The sequence below is a fragment of the Lepus europaeus genome, chromosome 21 (assembly GCF_033115175.1).
Source record: "Lepus europaeus isolate LE1 chromosome 21, mLepTim1.pri, whole genome shotgun sequence".
NCBI lineage: Eukaryota > Metazoa > Chordata > Mammalia > Lagomorpha > Leporidae > Lepus > Lepus europaeus.
In genome coordinates, this window is record NC_084847.1 from 58,993,476 (window position 1) to 59,015,531 (window position 22,056).

The following is a 22,056-nucleotide window of genomic DNA, read 5'->3' on the forward strand; positions in this document are numbered from 1 at the left end:
ATCTCTTACCACTGACTGCTGACCTTCCGCTCAGACGCTGAACTTTTCCTCTTTCTGGTCTTATTTTCTGTCCTGCTTTCTAAGAGTGACTCAACTTTGACCTGCGAGTTTCTGTGTATCCAATTACTTGAAAGGCAGGGAGAGCAGAGCTCTCTTCCATCCCCAAATGTCCAGGCGGGCCAAGCTCCATCTGGGTCTCCCACTCGGGTTGGAGGAACCCAAGTCCTTGGGCCATCGTCTGCTGCCTCGGCAGGGCCTGGGTTGGAAGCAGCACAGCCAGGCCCGAGGTGTCTCCCGTACGGGTGCTGGTGTCGTGGGCGGCAGCCCAACCTGCTGCGCCACAATGCCAGCCACACAAGTTATTTTCTGTGGTTTTTTTTTTTTTTTTAAATATCCAAGAGTTCTCTTCTTGGATTTCCTTTTTTTTTTTTTTAAGATTTATTTATTTTTGAAAGTCAGTTCTGGAGAGGAAGAGAGAGAGAGAGATCTTCCACCTACTGGTTCACTCCCCAGATAGCCACAACGGCCAGTGCTAGGCCAGGCTGAAGCCAAGAGTTACGTCTGGACTTCCCACGTGCGTGGCAGTGGTCTAACCCCTTACACCACCTTCCCCTGCAGTTCCCAGGCCATTAGCAAGGAGCTGGACAGAAGTGGAGCAGCCGGGACTCGAACCAGCGGCCACACGGGATGCCGGCATCACAGGTGCGGCTGTTACTGCCAAGTCACAGCGCCAGCCATTCTTCCGGGATTTCTGGATGCCTTACGGGCTTCCTGCTCTGGTCCCGGCTCCCCGTATTCTCCCCTGGCCGCACGTATGTGCTACTGACAGCGGGCTGTCTTCCTGCTGCCTCAGGTGCGTGTCCTGGCCCATCGGGATCTGAGGTTTCCCCTCCACGTCCTCGTTACGCGTTCATACTTAAGGGATGGGGGAATTTTAAAGGTTGGATGCTTTGAACACTGGGAGGGCGCTCTTAATTATGAACGTTGTTAGTGAATAATCCCGCTAATGGGGCTCACTGGGGACCCCAATGTCACTCCTCTGGACCTCTCACGGCCTCGCCCAGCCTCGTGCCTGGAGCGCAGGGCAGTCTAGGGCCCAGCGGCTGGTCCGGGCTCCCTGGCCTGCTCTCAGCAGGATCTGTCCCCGCTCTTCTCTGAAGCAGTACACACTTCTTCTAAAGCCACAGAAAACACACCCTTGGCTTCCAGCAGGAAGTCTGAAGTCAGCGTCAGCTGTGGGCTCCCGGCCGGGGCGCCACGGCCCTGGGGCAGCCACAGGCCCGCGAAGTGGGTGTGGCATTCACAGCCACTTTCCGAGGAGAACGGACAAAGACGTAAGCTGTCTCAGAATGAGAGGCGAGCCCCACTCGCTTCTGCGCCCCTCCCACAGAGGACCAGGCAGGGAGAACAGCAGGCTGCCCCAGGGCCCCTCTGCACCCCGAGACGCTGCCCGCAGTCCTCTGCACCCCGTCCTCTCCACCAAGCAGCCCCCAGGCCTCTCTGTACCCCGCCCTCTCCCCCGATGCTGCCCCCAGGCCTCTCTGCACCCCGCCCTCTCCACCATGAAGCAGCCCCCAGGCCCCTCTGCACCCCGAGACGCTGCCCGCAGTCCTCTCTGCACCCCATCCTCTCCACCAAGCTGCCCCAGGCCCCTCTGCACCCTGAGACGCTGCCAGCAGTCCTCTGCACCCCATCCTCTCCACCAAGCAGCCCCCAGGCCCCTCTGCACCCCGCCCTCTCCCCCCCATGCTGCCCCCAGGCCTCTCTGCACCCCGCCCTCTCCACCATGAAGCAGCCCCCAGGCCCCTCTGCACCCCGAGACGCTGCCCGCAGTCCTCTCTGCACCCCATCCTCTCCACCAAGCAGCCCCCAGGCCTCTCTGCACCCCGCCCTCTCCCCCGATGCTGCCCCCAGGCCTCTCTGCACCCCGCCCTCTCCACCATGAAGCAGCCCCCAGGCCCCTCTGCACCCCGAGATGCTGCCCGCAGTCCTCTCTGCACCCCATCCTCTCCACCAAGCTGCCCCAGGCCCCTCTGCACCCCGAGACGCTGCCAGCAGTCCTCTGCACCCCACCCTCTCCACCAAGCAGCCCCCAGGCCCCTCTGCACCCCGCCCTCTCCCCCCCATGCTGCCCCCAGGTCTCTCTGCACCCTGCCCTCTCCACCATGAAGCAGCCCCCAGGCCCCTCTGCACCCCGAGACGCTGCCCACAGTCCTCTCTGCACCCCATCCTCTCCACCAAGCTGCCCCAGGCCCCTCTGCACCCCGAGACGCTGCCCGCAGTCCTCTGCACCCCACCCTCTCCACCAAGCAGCCCCCAGGCCCCTCTGCACCCCGCCCTCTCCCCCCCATGCTGCCCCCAGGCCTCTCTGCACCCCGCCCTCTCCACCATGAAGCAGCCCCCAGGCCCCTCTGCACCCCGAGACGCTGCCCGCAGTCCTCTGCACCCCACCCTCTCCACCAAGCAGCCCCCAGGCCCCTCTGCACCCCGCCCTCTCCCCCCCATGCTGCCCCCAGGTCTCTCTGCACCCTGCCCTCTCCACCATGAAGCAGCCCCCAGGCCCCTCTGCACCCCGAGACGCTGCCCGCAGTCCTCTCTGCACCCCACCCTCTCCACCAAGCTGCCCCCAGGCCCCTCTGCACCCCGCCCTCTCCCCCCATGCTGCCCCCAGGCCTCTCTGCACCCCGCCCTCTCCCCCCATGCTGCCCCCAGGCCCCTCTGCACCCCGCCCTCTCCCCCGATGCTGCCCCCAGGCCCCTCTGCACCCCGCCCTCTCCCCCCATGCTGCCCCCAGGCCTCTCTGCACCCCGCCCTCTCCCCCCATGCTGCCCCCAGGCCCCTCTGCACCCCGCCCTCTCCCCCCATGCTGCCCCCAGGCCTCTCTGCACCCCGCCCTCTCCCCCCATGCTGCCCCCAGGCCTCTCTGCACCCCGCCCTCTCCACCGTGCTGCCCCCAGGCCCCTCTGCACCCCGCCCTCTCCACCGTGCTGCCCAGGATTCTGTCCTGGGACACAGGCTCGCTCTTCCCCCCAGCCCCGGCTCCTGCAGGACAGCCAGAGACAGCAGTCCTGTGGGTGCCCATCCCGTGTCTCCCCCCACCCTGCCGGCACTGCCCACCACAGGCACCCACACCAGGGATCTCACCACCCCTGCCCTCCTACAATGCTGCCCATCTTCCCCAGCCCCGAGACTGCCTGCCCTACACACAGATCTTACCAAATCCCAGCCCACCCAAGGGACAGAAGCCGGGCGTCCCAGCCTGGCACGCAAGGCCCCTCACGGTCAGATTCCATTGTCCCGGCCTCAGTTCCCAGTCCAGTCGTCAACCCCCTGCCGCCCGCTGACCACCACCCACTGCCCACTGCCCACCACCAGAAGGAACAGAGCAGCTCCCAGCTCCCAGACTGCACACCCCGGCTCCCACACCGTGCACACCCCGGCTCCCACACCATGTACACCCCGACTCCAGAATTGCACACCCCAGCTCCTGCATCACACACCCTGGCTCCCACACTGCACACCCTGGCTCCCACACTGCACACCCCGGCTCCCACACTGCACACCCCAGCTCCCACAGTGCACTCCCCGGCTCCCACACCGCACACCCCAGCTCCCGCATCACACACCCTGGCTCCCACACTGCACACCCTGGCTCCCACACTGCACACCCTAGCTCCCACAGTGCACACCCCGGCTCTCACCGTGCACACCCCGGCTCTCACCGTGCACACCCCGGCTCCCACACCATGTACACCCCGGCTCCCACACTGCACACCCCAGCTCCCACAGTGCACTCCCCGGCTCCCACACCGCACACCCCAGCTCCCGCATCACACACCCTGGCTCCCACACTGCACACCCTGGCTCCCACAGTGCACACCCCGGCTCCCACACTGCACACCCCGGCTCCCACACCATGTACACCCCGGCTCTCACAGTGCACACCCCGGCTCCCACACTGCACACCCCGGCTCTCACAGTGCACACCCCGGCTCTCACCGTGCACACCCCGGCTCCCACACCGCACACACCGGCTCCCACACCGCGCATCCCGGCTCTCACAGTGCACACCCCGGCTCCCACACTGCACACCCCGGCTCCCACACCATGTACACCACGGCTCCCACACCGCACACCCCGGCTCCCACACCGCACACCCCGGCTCTCACCGTGTACACCCCGGCTCCCACACTGCACACCCCGGCTCCCACACCATGCACACCCCGGCTCCCACACCGTGCACACCCCGGCTCCCACACCGTGCACACCCCGGCTCCCACACCGTGCACACCCGGCTCTCACACCGCACACCGGGCTCCCACACCGCACACCCCGGCTCCCACGCCGCACACCCCGGCTCCCACGCCGCACACCCCGGCTCCCACGCCGCACACCCCGGCTCTCACGCCGCACACCCCGGCTCCCACGCCGCACACCCCGGCTCTCACGCCGTGCACACCCCGGCTCCCACAGTGCACACCCGGCTCCCACAGTGCACACCCCAGCTCCCACACCGCACACCCCGGCTCCCACTCCGCACACCCCGGCTCCCACACCGCACACCCCGGCTCCCACACCGCACACCCCGGCTCTCACAGTGCACACCCGGCTCCCACACCGCACACCCCGGCTCTCACAGTGCACACCCCGGCTCCCACACCGCGCACCCCGGCTCTCACAGTGCACACCCCGGCTCCCACACCGCACACCCCGGCTCCCACACCGCACACCCGGCTCCCACTCCGCACACCCCGGCTCCCACAGTGCACACCCCGGCTCTCACAGTGCACACCCGGCTCCCACTCCGCACACCCCGGCTCCCACACCGCACACCCCGGCTCCCACTCCGCACACCCCGGCTCCCACGCCGTGCACACCCCGGCTCCCACAGTGCACACCCCGGCTCCCACAGTGCACACCCGGCTCCCACAGTGCACACCCGGCTCCCACGCCGTGCACACCCCGGCTCCCACACCGCACACCCCGGCTCCCACACCGCACACCCCGGCTCCCACACCGCACACCCCGGCTCCCACAGTGCACACCCCGGCTCCCACACCGCACACCCCGGCTCTCACAGTGCACACCCCGGCTCTCACACCATGTACACCCCGGCTCCCACAGTGCACACCCCGGCTCCCACAGTGCACACCCCGGCTCCCACACCGCACACCCCGGCTCCCACAGTGCACACCCCGGCTCTCACACCGCACACCCCGGCTCCCACAGTGCACACCCCGGCTCCCACAGTGCACACCCCGGCTCCCACTCCGCACACCCCGGCTCCCACACCGCACACCCGGCTCCCACACCGCACACCCCGGCTCCCACACCGCACACCCCGGCTCCCACGCCGTGCACACCCCGGCTCTCACAGTGCACACCCCGGCTCCCACAGTGCACACCCGGCTCCCACACCGCACACCCCGGCTCCCACGCCGTGCACACCCCGGCTCCCACACCGCACACCCCGGCTCCCACAGTGCACACCCCGGCTCTCACAGTGCACACCCGGCTCCCACACCGCACACCCCGGCTCTCCCAGTGCACACCCGGCTCCCACACCGCACACCCCGGCTCTCCCAGTGCACACCCCAGCTCCCACACTGCACACCCCGGCTCCCACACCGCACACCCCGGCTCTCACAGTGCACACCCCGGCTCCCACACCGCACACCCCGGCTCCCACACTGCACACCCCGGCTCTCACAGTGCACACCCCGGCTCTCACAGTGCACACCCGGCTCTCACACCGCACACCCCGGCTCCCACGCCGCACACCCGGCTCCCACACCGCACACCCCGGCTCCCACACCGCACACCCGGCTCCCACACCGCACACCCCGGCTCCCACTCCGCACACGCCTTCCGCGGAGGCTCCCTGAGCCTGACAGCCGCGGTCACACGGCACTGCCGCCGGGCTGACCCGCGCTCCCAGCACAAAGCCCACGTGCTGTCTCCTCCAGTGACTGCCGCAGGTGCAGGGGCTCCGGGCGGCGGCCTCGCCCGAGCCGGCCGTTCACGGGAGGGGCCGAGGGGCAGCGCAGGGCCCCACCCACGGCCAGGAACCGCCCGCGCCCCGGGCCCTCTCACCCCCGGGCGTCGGTGACACACTGCCGCCGGCTGTGCTCCGTGCCCGGGGCTCGCCCGCGCTGCCGCGGTGGCCACGAGCCCGGCGGGAGGCTGAGCCCCGCGCTGGCCGCTGCCGCCTGCCCGTGGCTGCCGGACCGGAGCGCGGCTCTCCCCGGCCCGGAGCGGTGCACCCTGCGGTCTCCGCGCCGAAGCCGACCCCCGCCCGCGGACGGACCCGGCACGGCGCGCAGAGCCCCCGGGGCCGCGCACACGCCCGCGTCCACCAGGCCCCCGAGCACCTGCAGGCGGCCGGGCTCAGAGAGGGCGCGCGCCGGGCCAAGGTCACACAGCGCGCCGCCCCGGCCCGGCTGCACGGGCTGCACCCCGCCCCGGCCCGGCCCGCCACGCCCGCCCCTCACCTCGCGCCGGCCTGCGCCCCTCGCCTCACGCCAGCCGCCGCCGTGGCCCCCGCGACGCGCGGGCCCTCCCGAAGCCGCCCCGCCCCGCCCCTGGCGCCGGCGCCCCGCCTCCCGCCCCTCTTCTCGCGAGACTCGCGGGCGCCGGCGGGGCCACGCAGGCCGAGGGCGCCCGCCCTCCACGCGCCTGCGCCCTGCCCACCCGGCCCGGCCCGGCCGGCTCGAGCCAGTGCCATGTGGCGTCGTATTTACGGCCAGAGGCCGGCCACGCCCCCCGGCCCCTGCCCCGCAGCCCCGCCCCTGCCCCGGCAGCCAATCCGCGTGCTGACCCCGCCCCCTGGGGCGGGCACGGCGCGGCCTGTGGGGTGCGCACGCTGCGGGCTGCGGCTGCGGCGCTCCGCGGCCTGGGGCGGCTGACCCGGCCCTCGGGGGCGGTCTCCACGTTGGTGAGCGGGAGCGCGACGCCCCCTGGCGACAGGACGCGGGCAGGACGCGCCCGGCCGCTGGCCCAGCCCTGGCGCCGGGAGCCCCGGCTCCGTCCTGATGGCCCGCGCGGGTGGCTGCGTCCCAGGTGCGCTGGCACGGAGCTGGATCCAAAGCGGGGCAGCCGGGACTCGAACCCTCGCTCCCACGTGGGGTGCTGCAGCGAGGGGATTTAACCCAGCTGCCACAGCGCCATCCCCGAAATAACATTTTGAGTTTTCCCGTGAGCCCCCCAGGCCCAGCACCTGGCAGGGGCGGTAAAATTTGAGTAAATGGAGATTCAGGGGCCCAGGAGCAGGGTCTCACACGAGCAGAGTCGCGGAGCCAGCCGCCCAGTAAGGGGAGGAGCTCAGTAGGAGCCGCTGCCTCTGGGAAGAGGGGATGGGGTCTCTCTGAAGGGGGCGGGACCACCCGGGACTGTCGCTTTACAATGTTTCTTGTATGTCAGTTCCTGTTTCAAGACAAACACGGGCTTCATGCAGATACATTTTTACTGCCCTGTCCCAAGCAGGTACCTACAGGTGCCTCCGGGGCTGAGGAACTAACCAGCCTGCCCAAGGCAGAGTCCAGACCAGAATCCAGATTTTGGGCTCCAAAGCCAGACTGCCTTACAGTCCCGAGACTTCCCCCCTGGGAGGAGGGGGCCCGCCATGGTGACTCTCGCCACCCCTTTCCCCAGGCCCCCAGTGCACTCCCTCCAGCACCGCCTGCCCCCAGGGTCCTGGACCTCCCCAGGGCTGACCACAGCCCCGAGTGTTAGCCTGGGGTGTCTCAACGTCATCTACCGGCAGCAGCTATTTCTGTTTTGATTGCCAGGGTTGCAAAAGAGGAAAGATAGAAAGAGCTGTGGCTGGGGTGAGAGGCTGGCCAGGAAGCTGAGAGGAAGCGGGGAGACTCTGATGGCTCCGGCCCCAGGGGCATCCACAGGATAAGGGAAGAGAGGAGAGGGGGCAGGTATGATGCGCAGTGGTTAAGCTGCTGCTTGTCAGGGTGCCTGGTTCGAGTCCTGGCTCTTCCACTTCCAATCCAGCTCCCTGCCACTGTGCACCCTGGGAGGCAGCCAAGATGGCTCAAGTCCTTGGGCCCCTGCCATCCACGCGGGAGACCTGGATGGAGTACCTGGCTCCTGGCTTGGCCTGGCCCAATAAATTATAATTTTTTAAATAATAATTTAAAAAGGAGAGATTTGCACATTGAAAATCCAACTGACCTCTGCAGATGACAGGAAAACCCAAGCAAATAGGCAGAGGAGCCGTCCTGGTGGATGGCGACCTCACCCCTCCCTCCGGCCCGGGCTGGCCGCGCTGGGGCAGAGGTGCTGCCCGGCGGCGGTGTGCCCTGGGCCAAGCAGGCCACACAAGCCCTCTGAGCTGCAGTCCCCCGCCTGTATGGTGACCGTGAGAGAGGGGGCAGCCAGGCACAAAGTGCTGGTGCCTGCCAGGGCTTGGGAGATGGTGATGGAGATGCTGGTGCCCCGGGCCCAGGCAGGAAAGGTGCAGGGACAAGGACCCATGGGAGAGAGACCAGGCAGAGGCAGGTGGAAGACACAGGCAGCTTTGCGCACCTGCCGGTGGAAGGTGGGAGGGAGAGGAGCAAAGGGTGACCCCCAGCATCTGCACGAGCAGCCGAGCCGGTGACATTGGCTGGGACTTGTGAACTTGGTGTTGCAGTGTGGAGGTAGAGACGCCAAAGCAATCCCACATCCCAGGAGCCGGGTGGAACCCACGGAAGAGCCAGGCTGAGGGGTCTTTAGGGGGCGCCTCCTCCCTCACCCGTCAGCTCAGTCCCGCCAAGCCCTCTGCCCCCTGCTTAGCCCTCCTGGCCACTGGAATGGCCAGAAGCAATCTGCTTGTGTTTTTCTAACCCATATTACAATCAATGTATAATTCTTTTCAAAAATTATTTATTTACTTGAAAGACAGAGTGACACAAGAATGAGATCTCTCCACCCAGTGGTTCACGCCCCCAGTGGCCCCAGCCGTCAGGTCTGGGTGAAGCCAGGAGCCAGACTCCATCCAGGCTCCGCAGTGAGTGGTGGAGGCCCAAGCACTTCCACCGTCCTCCACTGCCTTCCCAGATGCGTTAGCAGGGAGCTGGATCAGAAGTGGAGCAGCCAGGACCCGAGCTGGCACTCTGGTGGGGGATGCCAGCGTCACAAGTGGGGGCTCTAACCTACGCTGCTGCAACACGGCCCTGGTGTTGTAGGACCCCTAAAATAAGCAGTCTGTCCATGAACCCCAGCTCTCAGTGGCAGGGCTGGGGCCCACCAGACCTAAGGGACCTGCCACCTAGGCAGGCATCAGCTCCAACATCTGCGGTCAGGTAGCAAAGACAAAGTCGCTGGGCCCACCCAGGTGCGGCTGTTCCTTCTGGTGAGAGAACAGGACACAGATGGCGCCCCCAGCAGGCCACCCCAGAGACAGATGGGACCCTCCTCCCATCAGGAAGGCCCAGAAAGGACACGCTGCCCACAGAAGCTGGGGCTGTCTCCCTCACGGGTCTACTACAGGGGTGGCCAGGCCGCGGCGTCCGGCTGTGCAGTCTGCTTGGCATGGAGGGGTGCCCAGGGGCCAGCGTGCCCGCGTCCAGGACCCACTTCCCACTCAGGCAAGAGACCACGATGCCCCCCCCGCCCCGTCCTCGAGGGCCAGGGGCTCTTCCGGAGTCTTCTCAGCCCCCACCTTGGCCCTGCCAGTTTTTGCCAGGTGGCCATCCCCGCACAGAAGAGTTGGCTTCTGCCTGAGGTGGCTCTGACCCCACAGCCTCCAGACAAGGGGACCCCAAGAGCGAGGGCCGACTCCTGGGTTTGCAACCACAGCAAGCGCCAAAACCACACCCAGGGGTGCAGGTCCCATTTCTGCACAGGGGCTCAAGGCTTCTCTGGGATCGACGACTGAAACCGTGGAGCCCCACACACTGAGCACCAACCCCGGCGGAGCCCGTGCACTCGGCTTCCCTGTGCCACTTCCACGCGCCGAGCACTTCTCGTTCCCAACAGGGCCGCCGCGCTGGGCATCGGGGTGTGTGGGTGCTGGGGGCGTCATGGGAGTGGGAGAACTTTGTGGTCTTCTCCAGAGCCCGTGTGTGGTACGGGGGCAGCAGTGCCACTCTGCAGCTGGTCGAGCGTTGTAGGGGAGGGCACAGAGTGTCCCCCGCCTCCTACCTGCAGTCCCTCCAGTGGCCCAAGCCTCAGGTGTGGGCAGTACCCTGGAGTGAAGGGTTCCTTGGGAAGGGCTCGGACCCTCTAGGGCAGCCTTCCCCGGGCAGCTGAGTCCACACGGGAGCTGTGGGAGGCTGGGACCTGGGAGCGCTTCCCCTAACACATCCTGATCTCTGACATCCACCTTCGGGGCAAAGAGGCCCCTGTGCTCGGGTCAGGTCCTCGGCCCACCCCCGTGTGCCGGCCCCGCTGCCACCATCTATTTGGGTCTTCTCGGTCTCTTGGCGCTGCCGGCCTGTGGCTTGTGGGGGTTGCTGGGAGGCAGTGGGCTGTGGAGGCGGCCTGTGCTGTCTGCGGACCCTGGGAAAGACAGGAGACTTCAGTCCGTGGCCCAGGCAAACTCAGGTACAGCCTGCACCCCAGCTGAGCCCGCAGTGGGTGCATACCCTGGCCCCGCCACGCCCAGTTCCGCACCTGGAGGCCCCTTCCTCTCCATCTTCTGGGCCCTCCGGGACTTTCCCTGCCCAACCTGCAGCCTCAGGCGTGCAGGCCACTACCCGGACTCTGCCCACAGGGTCTAGATGAAAATCCCAGGAGCATGTGGGACAGGGGCCAGGGGCAGCACAGGGACAGGGGAGTCAGCTACCGACCTCGGAGGTCCCTGGGCAGGACGGGCACCCTGCTTGGGGCGGGGCTGCTCTGCCACGTGGCGCTGGGGAAGGTGAAGCTGACCTCAGGCACGCGCAGCATGTGTTCATCTGAGAGCGAGAGCAGAGACAGGAGAGGGTGCTTACCTCCAGGACCACGCACCGAGCCTGGGGCAGCCACGGACACGCAGCGTGAGCACTGCCGTGGTGAGCCACAGACATGCAGCGTGAGCGCTGCCACGGGCCAGCCTGGGGTCACACATCACAGACACGCCACACGAGTGCATGCCACAGGCCAGCCGGGGGTCACACATCACACACACGCCACATGAGCACCTGCCACAGGCCAGCCGGGGGTCACACATCACATACACGCCACATGAGTGCATGCCACAGGCCAGCCCTAGGTCACACATCACAGACACGCCACATGAGCACCTGCCACAGGCCAGCCCTGGGTCACACACATCACACACACGCCACACGAGTGCATGCCACAGGCCAGCCCTGGGTCACACATCACAGACACGCCACATGAGCACCTGCCACAGGCCAGCCCTGGGTCACACATCACACACACGCCACATGAGTACCTGCCACAGGCCAGCCCTGGGTCACACATCACAGACACGCCACATGAGCACCTGCCACAGGCCAGCCCTAGGTCACACATCACAGACACGCCACATGAGCACCTGCCACAGGCCAGCCTGGGGTCACACATCACAGACACGCCACATGAGCACCTGCCACAGGCCAGCCTGGGGTCACACATCACACACACGCCACACGAGTGCATGCCACAGGCCAGCCCTGGGTCACACATCACACACACGCCACATGAGCACCTGCCACAGGCCAGCCTGGGGTCACACATCACACACACACCACACGAGTGCATGCCACAGGCCAGCCGGGGGTCACACATCACAGACACGCCACACGAGTACCTGCCACAGGCCAGCCCTAGGTCACACATCACAGACACGCCACATGAGCACCTGCCACAGGCCAGCCCTGGGTCACACATCACATACACGCCACATGAGTGCATGCCACAGGCCAGCCCTAGGTCACACATCACAGACACGCCACATGAGCACCTGCCGCAGGCCAGCCCAGGTCACACATCACAGACACGCCACACGAGTGCATGCCACAGGCCAGCCGGGGGTCACGCATCACAGACACACCACATGAGCACCTGCCACAGGCCAGCCCTGGGTCACACATCACAGACACGCCACATGAGTGTGTGCTGTGGGCCAGCCCTGGGTCACACATCACACACGCCACATGAGCACCTGCTGCGGGCCAGCCCTGGGTCACACATCACAGACACACCACATGAGTACCTGCCATAGGCCAGCCCAGGGTCACACATCACAGACACACCACATGAGCACCTGCCACAGGCCAGCCCTGGGTCACACATCACAGACACGCCACATGAGCACCTGCCGCGGGCCAGCCCAGGGTCACACATCACAGACACGCCACATGAGCACCTGCCGCGGGCCAGCCCTAGGTCACACATCACAGACACGCCACATGAGCACCTGCCGCGGGCCAGCCCTAGGTCACACATCACAGACACGCCACATGAGCACCTGCCACGGGCCAGCCCAGGGTCACACATCACAGACACGCCACATGAGCACCTGCCACAGGCCAGCCCTGGGTCACACATCACAGACACGCCACATGAGTACCTGCCGCGGGCCAGCCCAGGGTCACACATCACACACACGCCACACGAGTACATGCCACAGGCCAGCCCTGGGTCACACATCACAGACACGCCACACGAGTGCATGCTGTGGGCCAGTCCTAGGTCACACATCACAGACACACCACATGAGTACCTGCCGCGGGCCAGCCCTGGGTCACACATCACAGACACGCCACATGAGTACCTGCCGCGGGCCAGTCCTGGGTCACACATCACACACACGCCACATGAGTACCTGCCACAGGCCAGCCCTGGGTCACACATCACACACACGCCACACGAGTGCGTGCTGCGGGCCAGTCCGGGTCACACGTCACACACATGCCAGCCCTGGGTCGTGGGCCAGGCTCTTTCCTGCAGTCTCCCGCTTGCCCTCCCCACAGGGTCTTTTCTGCACCCTGCACCCCACCCTCGGAGCCCTCCCCAGCCCAGCCTTCAGCCCCGCCTGCTCTCAGCTAAGCTCACGGCAGTGAGGAGGAACGCCTGGGCCTACCCAGACGCCGCCCTCAGCTGGACCAGGCAGCAAGGGCTGGGTGGTGGGGACAGGCTGCCCTCGGGTCCACACTGGGGTCTCATCAGGTCCCTGCTCAGCGGTCACCCCAGAGATCTCCCAGCTGCCCCTGACCCACCCCCGCTCCTGATTCTGCCCCAGAACTCGTCACCACCTGCCAAGAGTCAGTGCCCTCAGTCCCCAGGCAGCCGAGGGCCAGCTCCGTGCGAGGAGCACTCTGCTTTCTGTCTTCCAGGACCAGAGCGCTGGGTACACAGCAGGTGCCCAGGGAACCATCTCCGAGTGGCTGGGTGCCGTGGAGTCCACGCTAAGTCCGGGTCTACACATCCTCCCTCACAAGTCCGGTCTACACTGGCTCTACCTGACCCTGAGCAGCACTTTCTCTCAGCCCGAGTGGGGACCCGGGAGTCAGAGCGCTGTGCCGACCCTGCCAGCCTGCTCTGTGTGTGCCGACTGTACAGGGGCGCCTCGGGGACAGGGGTGTAGACAGGCAGGAAGCACCATGCCTCCCCTTCCTGGTGCTCGCTGGCCCTTCCCTGCCCTGCGTGCATCGAGGGCCCAGCTCGTCACTGCACACCCAGTGTGACCCACATCAGGGCACGAACGTAGGACCTGCAGCGCTGCCGCCCTGACCTGCCCGTGAGCTATCCACCTGGCCCTCCCAGCTCTCCAGGAAGGCCTGGCCCCAGGCCAGAGGCCAGAGACACCTGGTCTGCCCCACCCCTGCCTAGTACAAACACAGCCAGGTGCAGCGGGAGGGACACAGAGGTGCCCGTCCTGGCCATGCCACTGATGCACACGGACTCTGCAGATGTCACTTGCACCTGCCTCAGTTTACCCCTCTGAGCACTGACTCTAAGGAGCTTGGACTTCTCAGCTGTGGAGCAGAGCCTCAGCAGGGGACAGCTCAGAGCCTCCGGAACCAGGAGCCTCGATCCAGCCCAGAAACGGGCCCCTTTCTTGCCAGCCAGGAGGCCTTTCCAATCCACTCACGCTTGTTTGAAAACTACTGGCTACCGACGCTGCGGCACAGCAGGTAGAGCCGCCGCCTGCAGGGTTGGCATCCCATTGGGGGCCAGTTCAAGTCCCGGCTGCCCCACTTCTGATCCTGCTCCCTGCTGTGGCCGGGGAAAGCGGTGGTGGATGCCCCAGTCCTTGGGCCCTGCACCCGCATGGGAGACCCAGAGGAAGCTCTGGCTTCAGATGGGCACAGCTCTTGCCGTTTTGGCCAATCGGGGAGTGAACCAGCGGATGGAAGACCCCTCTCTCTCTCTCTCTCTCTCTGCCTCTGCCTCTGGCTCTCTGTAACTCTGCCCTTCAAATAAATAAATAAATAAATATTTTTTTAAAAAAAGCTTTTGAAAGCAGAAAATTCCGTAAGGGCAAAAGTATTCTTGGCGTTTGAAAAGTGGTTCAGGCTTTTAAGAAATGGCACTGCCGGCCTCTCGTTCTCTCCAAGGACAGGAACCGGAGCCGAGGAATCCCAGGTCCAGCTGAATGCTGTCACCGAGCTGTCACCGAGCTGTCATTGAGCTGTCACCGAGCTGTCACCAAGCTGCCACCGAGCTGTCACCGAGCTGTCACCGAGCTGTCACCGAGCTGCCATCGAGCTGTCACCGAGCTGTCACCGAGCTGTCACTGAGCTGCCACCGAGCTGCCATCGAGCTGTCATTGAGCTGTCACCGAGCTGTCACCGAGCTGCCACCGAGCTGTCACCGAGCTGTCACCGAGCTGCCATCGAGCTGTCACCAAGCTGTCACCGAGCTGTCACCAAGCTGCCATCGAGCTGTCACCGAGCTGTCACCGAGCTGTCACTGAGCTGCCATCAAGCTGCCACCGAGCTGTCATTGAGCTGTCACCGAGCTGTCACCAAGCTGTCACTGAGCTGCCACCGAGCTGTCATTGAGCTGCCACCGAGCTGTCACCGAGCTGCCATCGAGATCAGTGCTTCCTGGGAGCCGTGGAGGCCGTGCGAATGCACTGGGTCATGCCAGGCAGGGCATGGACACACACACTGCTTCCTCTGGCCTGGACGTGCAGCTCCACAGCCCCCAGTGCACGTGCCCTCTGGCCCACAGAGACACACCCTCACAAAGCACAGCTTGAAAGGATACGTGGAGCTGCGGCTGGGAGCTGGGGCCGGGAGCCAGCCCACCCGGCTGCAGACCCCAGCTGCCACGCCCCGCTGTGTGGCTTTGGGCGAGTCCCTCAGCCTCTCTGTGCCCCAGATGGCCCATCGGTAAAATAAGAGCTGCTCTCGCCCTCACAGGAGGCCCCCGAGGACCAAGGGAAGGGGCCTGCAGGTGCCTCACTGGCGCCTGGCGTGGCTGGGCTGTGGAGCTTGGCGCACTCAGAGCTCTGTGCTGGGGCTGAGCTCGTACACCTGGGGTTTGTTTGCCCCATCTGTAGTGGGCTCTAGTGGCAGACATAGCAAAAGTGAATTACCAGGAAGCCAAACAAAACACTTAAAGAAATACAGAACCTGCCCCACTGGTCACAGGTGGAGGCACCGTCAAACCCTCGGGTGCGTTTCCAGACGCTTGGGGTCAGTCCTGGGCCAGCAGCAGTGACCCGGGCCGGGGGTGGGCACAGCACCCACGCCACCGCCCCTGGACGGTGACAATCGTCCCACAGCGCCCACTTGTGGGCGCAGGACTTCCGGGAGCTCTTCCCTTTAGCACTGCACCCGTGCTGCGGGCTGCTCACGGTGAGCACGTGTGATCCCCAGCCCTGCACGGAACAAGCCCAGGGCCCCGGGGCTGTGAGGGGGAGTAAGGAGGCCAGCAGCGGAAGCGAGCGCTCTGCGAATGCCATGGCTCGCTCACGGCCCTCAGAGCGGGGCAGCCGGAGACTCACGCACACACTCACGCACACGCTCACGCACACTCAGGGCGGAGTGCTGGGGCACAGAACGAAACAGCCGTCGTCTCTCTCGTCCTCTACCTGTGTGGAAGCTGAGGCTGGGCTTGATCCTGGAGGCTGTGGGGACGGGAGGGAGAAAGCTCCTTCCGGGAGGCTTGGCCGGCGCGGCGGTCAGCTGGCTCTCTCCCGCCGGCTCCACGGCGGGGCCCCGAGGCTTCTCCGCCACCTGCAGGGAGAACCAGAGAGCAGGGCAGGGTGGAGGAGCAGGTGACCGGGTGACCTGTGGGGTCCTGCACTGATTAAACACCTACTGCGTGCGGGCTGCTCTGGCAGCCGGGGGCCTCCAGGACACAACGGCGGAATCACTGCTGAGCCCCCCTCAGCCCCACGCGTGAACAACGAATGAACAAATGAATGACCCCTCTGCTGTGTGCCCCTGCCCCCTCCCTCACCCCCAGCGCCCAGTGGGGAGAGGGTTCTCCCCTAAGTCAGAGCGACGGTGGATCCCACACGTCAGCCCCGCTGGGCTGGGCGCCAAGGGAGTTTTTGGTGGACAGAGGGAAGGGCACACCCTCCACAGGCTGAGCAGAGCACGGAGACAACGGAAACCTCCCGCGTGCTGGCCGGGCCGCCTCCGCCTGCACCCCCACAGGGGCCCCGCGTGCCAGCCAGGTCGCCTCCCGCCTGCACCCGCACAGGGGCCCCGCGTGCCGGCCAGGTCGCCTCCCGCCTGCACCCGCACAGGGGCCCCGCGTGCCGGCCAGGTCGCCTCCCGCCTGCACCCGCACAGGGGCCCCGCGTGCCGGCCAGGTCGCCTCCCGCCTGCACCCGCACAGGGGCCCCGCGTGCCGGCCAGGTCGCCTCCCGCCTGCACCCGCACAGGGGCCCCGCGTGCCGGCCAGGTCGCCTCCCGCCTGCACCCGCACAGGGGCCCCGCGTGCCGGCCAGGTCGCCTCCCGCCTGCACCCGCACAGGGGCCCCGCGTGCCGGCCAGGTCGCCTCCCGCCTGCACCCGCACAGGGGCCCCGCGTGCCGGCCAGGTCGCCTCCCGCCTGCACCCGCACAGGGGCCCCGCGTGCCGGCCAGGTCGCCTCCCGCCTGCAGCCCCACAGGGGCCCCGCGTGCCGGCCAGGTCGCCTCCCGCCTGCAGCCCCACAGGGGCCCCGCGTGCCGGCCAGGTCGCCTCCCGCCTGCAGCCCCACAGGGGCCCCGCGTGCCAGCCAGGTCGCCTCCCGCCTGCACCCGCACAGGGGCCCCGTGTGCCAGCCAGGTCACCTCCCGCCTGCACCCGCACAGGGGCCCCGCGTGCCAGCCAGGTCACCTCCCACCTGCACCCGCACAGGGACCCCGCGTGCCGGCCGGGTCAGCCTCCCGCCTGCACCCACACAGGGACCCCGCGCTCCAGGCCTCCTGGGCTGGCCCCACCACAGAGCTCAAGACCCATTGGCCCCCAGAGTCATGGGAGCTGGTTCCTTGTAACAAATCTCTTTCTCTCTCCACACACACTCATATGTGTACACTCTCACATACATATACACACCACACACTCACACATATGCACACATGCAGACACACATGTGCATAAACACACACATACCATGTATGGGACACACACATGTGCTTGCACATGCACTCAATACATGCCATGTGTGGGGTGCACACATGACACTACACATACACTCAATACACACCGCGAGTGGTATGCACACACATACATGCACACAGGTACACAGACATGCACAGACATGTGCATACACACACACTCAATACACACCATGTGTGGGGTGCATACATGTACACATATATACACATAGGCATGTGCACACACACTCAATGCACATGATGTGTGGGATGCACACACACACATGCACACATATACACACAGGCATGTGCATACACAATACACACCACGTGTGGGATGCACACACATACACACGTATACACACACATGCATGTACACACACAATACACACCACATGTGGGATGCACACACATACACACATATACACACACAGGCATGTGCATACACAATACACACCACGTGTGGGATGCACACACATACACACATGTACACACACAGGCATGTGCATACACAATACACACCACGTGTGGGATGCACACACATGCACACATATACACACAGGCATGTGCATACACAATACACACCACGTGTGGGATGCACACACATACACACGTATACACACACAGGCATGTACACACATAATACACACCACATGTGGGATGCACACACATACACACATGTACACACACAGGCATGTGCATACACAATGCACACCACGTGTGGGATGCACACACATACATGCACACACAATATACACAATGCACAATTACACATATAAACACATGCACACACATACATAAGGTCACTTCAAAGGGTTTGTTGAAAACAGAATTCAGTTTATCTTGATACAAAACATTTGAAATCTATGCATGCGAGGACTCGTCAGAAAGCTCACAATGAAAACTGCGAATTATGAAAAACTGCACACGGATTTCAAAATGTTTTGTACTAAAATAAACTTACCTTTTTGTTGTTGTTTACTTAAAGAGCAGACAGACAAAGAGACACAGACAGAGGTCTCCCTTCTATTGGCTCACTCCCCAAAATACTGCAGCAGCTGGGGCTGGGCCAGGCTGAAGCCAGGAGCCAAGAGCTCCATCCGGGTCTCCCAGCTGGGCGGCGGGGGCCCAGGTGCCTGAGCCGTCGCCTGCAGCCTCCCAGGGTGCACACGGGCAGGGAGCTGGCATCGGGGGCTGGGCCAGGCTGAAGCCAGGAGCCAAGAGCTCCATCCGGGTCTCCCAGCTGGGCGGCAGGGGCCCAGGTGCCTGAGCCGTCACCTGCAGCCTCCCAGGGTGCACACGGGCAGGGAGCTGGCATCGGGGGCTGGGCCAGGCTGAAGCCAGGAGCCAAGAGCTCCATCCGGGTCTCCCAGCTGGGCGGCAGGGGCCCAGGTGCCTGAGCCGTCGCCTGCAGCCTCCCAGGGTGCACACGGGCAGGGAGCTGGCATCGGGGGCTGGGCCAGGCTGAAGCCAGGAGCCAAGAACTCCATCCGGGTCTCCCAGCTGGGCGGCAGGGGCCCAGGTGCCTGAGCCATCACCTGCAGCCTCCCAGGGTGCACACGGGCAGGGAGCTGGCATCGGGGGCTGGGCCAGGGCTTGAACCAGGCCCCCTGACGTGGGATGTGGGCGCCCCTAGTAGCGTCTTAGCCACTAGGCCAAATGCCTTCTCTAGCTCATCTTTTTTCTTTTTCTTTTTTTTGACAGGCAGAGTTAGACAGAGAGAGACTGAGAGAAAGGTCTTCCTCCCGTTGGCTCACCTCCAGCTCAGGCTTTCATTCCATTTTCCACGGCCTTTCTGGAGCACGCCACACATCTCCCTCCTGTGAACTGTTTCTCTGGGCACCTGACCACCGCCTGCCTGCTCCCCGCTGCGGTCCTGCCTCTACCTGTGCCGAACAGATCGCCAGACTCCAGTCCTGAGCCAGCGCGTGCCCACTTCCGTGTCGCACAGGCTCTGGCCAGCAGAGGCAGCTTGAAGCCACCCCAGCCCACTGGCTCAGGGAGGCCTGCTGGCTACTCCCTCCGGCTCACTCAGCCAAGTGTCCAGTGACAGAGACCCGCAGTGAGGCCCCCCACACACCCTCTGACCAGCTCCTCACTCGGCTGCGTGTTCTGATACTCTCGACCCGGTTTTGTCCATTTCTCCGTGGGCCAGCATGTTCAGCACCCCAGCAATGCCACTGAAAACAAAGACTGCTGCTCACCGGGGACACTGAGGCGGTGTGTGCGACAGTCAGAGGGAGGAGGCATTGACAAACTGTCCGCAGATAGGGGGGCAAACCAGCCGGCCAGCGCCCCACAGCCAGCACCCACGCCCATTACCCGAGTGATGTGTTATGGGAACAGACTTCTCCCTTAATTTAAAACACAAAGACCGTGTGAGTATATGAAGACATGTGAAACAACGCTAAGAAAAAAGCATCCTGGGGCCAGCGCTGTGGCATGGCCGGTAAAGCTGCTGCCTGCAGTGCCAGCATCCCACATGGGTGCCGGTTCAAGTCCCAGCAGTTCTACTTCCCATCCAGCTCCCTGCTATGGCCTGGGGAAGCAGTAGAAGATGGCCCAAGTGCTTGGGCTCCTGCACCCGCGTGGGAGACCTGAAAGAAGCTCCTGGCTCCTGGCTTTGGGTCGTCACAGCACCCGGCCATTGCAGCCAACTGGGGAATGAACCAGTGGATGGAAGACCTCTCTCTCTCTCTGCCTCTGCCTCTCTGAAACTCTGCCTTTCAAATCAATCAATCAATCAATCAATCAATCTGAACCACCACAAAGAGCATCCCAGAACTATCTGCACTGTGAGCGCAGCTGCCGACTCAGCACACTGCAGCGTGTGGTCAAGAGGTGGTGGTCAGGCCGGCACGGTGGTACGTGAGTTAAGCCACCAGCTATGACAGCGCCGGCAGCCCGTGTGAGTGCTGGTTCCAGTCCCGGCTGCTCCACTTCCGGGCCAGCTCCCTGCTAACACACCTGGGAAAGCAGTGGAAGATGGCCCACGTGCTTGGGCCCCTGCACCCACGTGGGAGACCCGGGTGGAATTCCAGGCTCCTGGCTTTGGCCTGGCCCAGCCCCAGTCATCGCAGTCTCTTAGGAAGTAAACCAGCAAATGCAGGATTGATCTAATTCTGCCTTTCAAGTTAAAAAATAAATCTTTTTTTTTAAATCCATATTCATTAACTCCTCTTTTTTTCACACAAAAGTGGGGGCTGTTGGTAGGAGCTTGAGAAGGTCTGAGGGGGGCGGTGCAGGGCCTTGCTTGCTCTGTCCCGCTCCAGGCCGAGGCCCTCCTGCGGCCACCATGACTCCGTGTCGCCCCTGGCCTGTCTCTGCTGCACCCTGGCACCAGGCAGGGAGTGCCCGGCCGACGTCCACTCACCAGCTGCGTGCTCCTTGTGAGGGAGGGTGACCGCTTCCTCCCGCCCCTCCTCTCCACGGAGCGGTCTCTGCACGGGCTGGCTCCGGGCCACATCCTGTCTGTGGGGCTGGGACCCGGGGTGGCGCTGGGCTTCCGCTCCCGGGGGTCTGGGGCAGTCTCCTCCGGGAGGTGGCGGGAGGACCGGCCGCTGCTGCCCTCCTGGTCTTGTGCCCTGCAGCGCCGGGTGGCCGCGAGCAGGGCGATGCTCTTGGTGCCTGCAGCCATCCCCTTCAGGGCCTGAGTGCTCAGGGCCGAGCCGCCAGCCTCCCCCGACGGCCGCAGGGCGCTCAGCTCCGGGCTGGCCGCGGGGCGCAGTGTTGGGGCCAAAGTCTTCCTGCTCAGGCATCCGGGCCTCTGCAGGAACGCAGCAGCCGGGGAAGGTCAGAAGGCACCGGTCACGGCCGCCCCTGGCCGCACACCGAGGCGGAGGACAAGGACAGAGCCAAGGGAGGGTGCGTGACAGTGAGTGACCTCACAGGACACCCGGGAGGGCAGGTGGGCCTGAAGCCAACCTAGTGTCAGGGAAGGGACAAGGAGGAGCTGGGAGGTGGTCACGTGAGGTCGGGGGCAGGGACATGAGGGCGTGGCCACAGGCCGAGGAGCCCTTGGTGCGCCAGGAGCTGGAAGAGACCAGCAAGGGTGCCCCGTGGTGCCCTCAGAGGCAGGGATCTCTGAGCCGCGGGTGGACTGTGGGCATTTAGCTCCGGGTCCATCTGCTGACCAGCCCCGGGAAGCCCACACGGGCACTAACGCCCCACTGGGCGCCGGGCTCCTAAGTGGTTGCCCCGCCATGAGGATTGCTTCAGAACAGTGCCCCTTCCCGAAGCGGCCCTCCCACCATCCCTGGCCCTGGTGCGGCAGTGGGCGGGGAGGGGAGGCCTCCCAGAGCCCAGGCCCTGGCCAGGTGCCCCCACCTCGTGAGTCAGAGGCACTAGCAGGGTGTGCAGCGGGGGCGGGGGCCGGATCGAGTCCTGTCTGCCCAGCTTCGTCGATGGTGTGGCTTTCGGCGACCCATGGCTGTCACTGCAGAAGAGACACGGAAGCGTCAGCAGAGCCAGCGGCCGGGTCCCCATGTCCCACATCGCAGCCAAGGCAAGCCCGCGCCGGAGTCTTTGGCCACTGCTCCAGCCACATGGACTGTGGCCCCCACGTGGAGCCGGGGGTGACCGCAGCACACTTC

At 65.0% G+C, this 22,056-nt stretch overlaps 2 protein-coding genes across 3 annotated transcripts in view; both read right to left on the reverse strand.

The window, feature by feature from the left end:
* CHST12 (carbohydrate sulfotransferase 12) overlaps positions 1-6,559 on the reverse strand; it is a 36,875-nt gene extending 30,316 nt beyond the window's left edge. Inside the window, exon 1 of one of the 2 annotated variants that reach the window (XM_062179875.1) lies at positions 6,492-6,559. The gene's annotated coding sequence lies outside the window, so the exon portion shown is untranslated. The remainder of the gene's footprint in view (positions 1-6,491) is intronic. The other variant, XM_062179874.1, reaches the window with a different exon arrangement.
* Positions 6,560-8,822: 2,263 nt separating this feature from the next.
* The window catches only part of LOC133750566 (kinesin-like protein KIF19), a 38,884-nt gene continuing 25,650 nt past the window's right edge, over positions 8,823-22,056 (reverse strand). The window contains exons 18-22 of the mRNA XM_062180136.1: positions 21,791-21,899; positions 20,838-21,230; positions 15,965-16,109; positions 10,782-10,889; positions 8,823-10,491 (exon numbers count right to left, since the gene is read on the reverse strand). Coding sequence (XP_062036120.1) covers positions 10,391-10,491; positions 10,782-10,889; positions 15,965-16,109; positions 20,838-21,230; positions 21,791-21,899 — 856 coding nt within the window. The 3' untranslated portion in view covers positions 8,823-10,390. The remainder of the gene's footprint in view (positions 10,492-10,781; positions 10,890-15,964; positions 16,110-20,837; positions 21,231-21,790; positions 21,900-22,056) is intronic.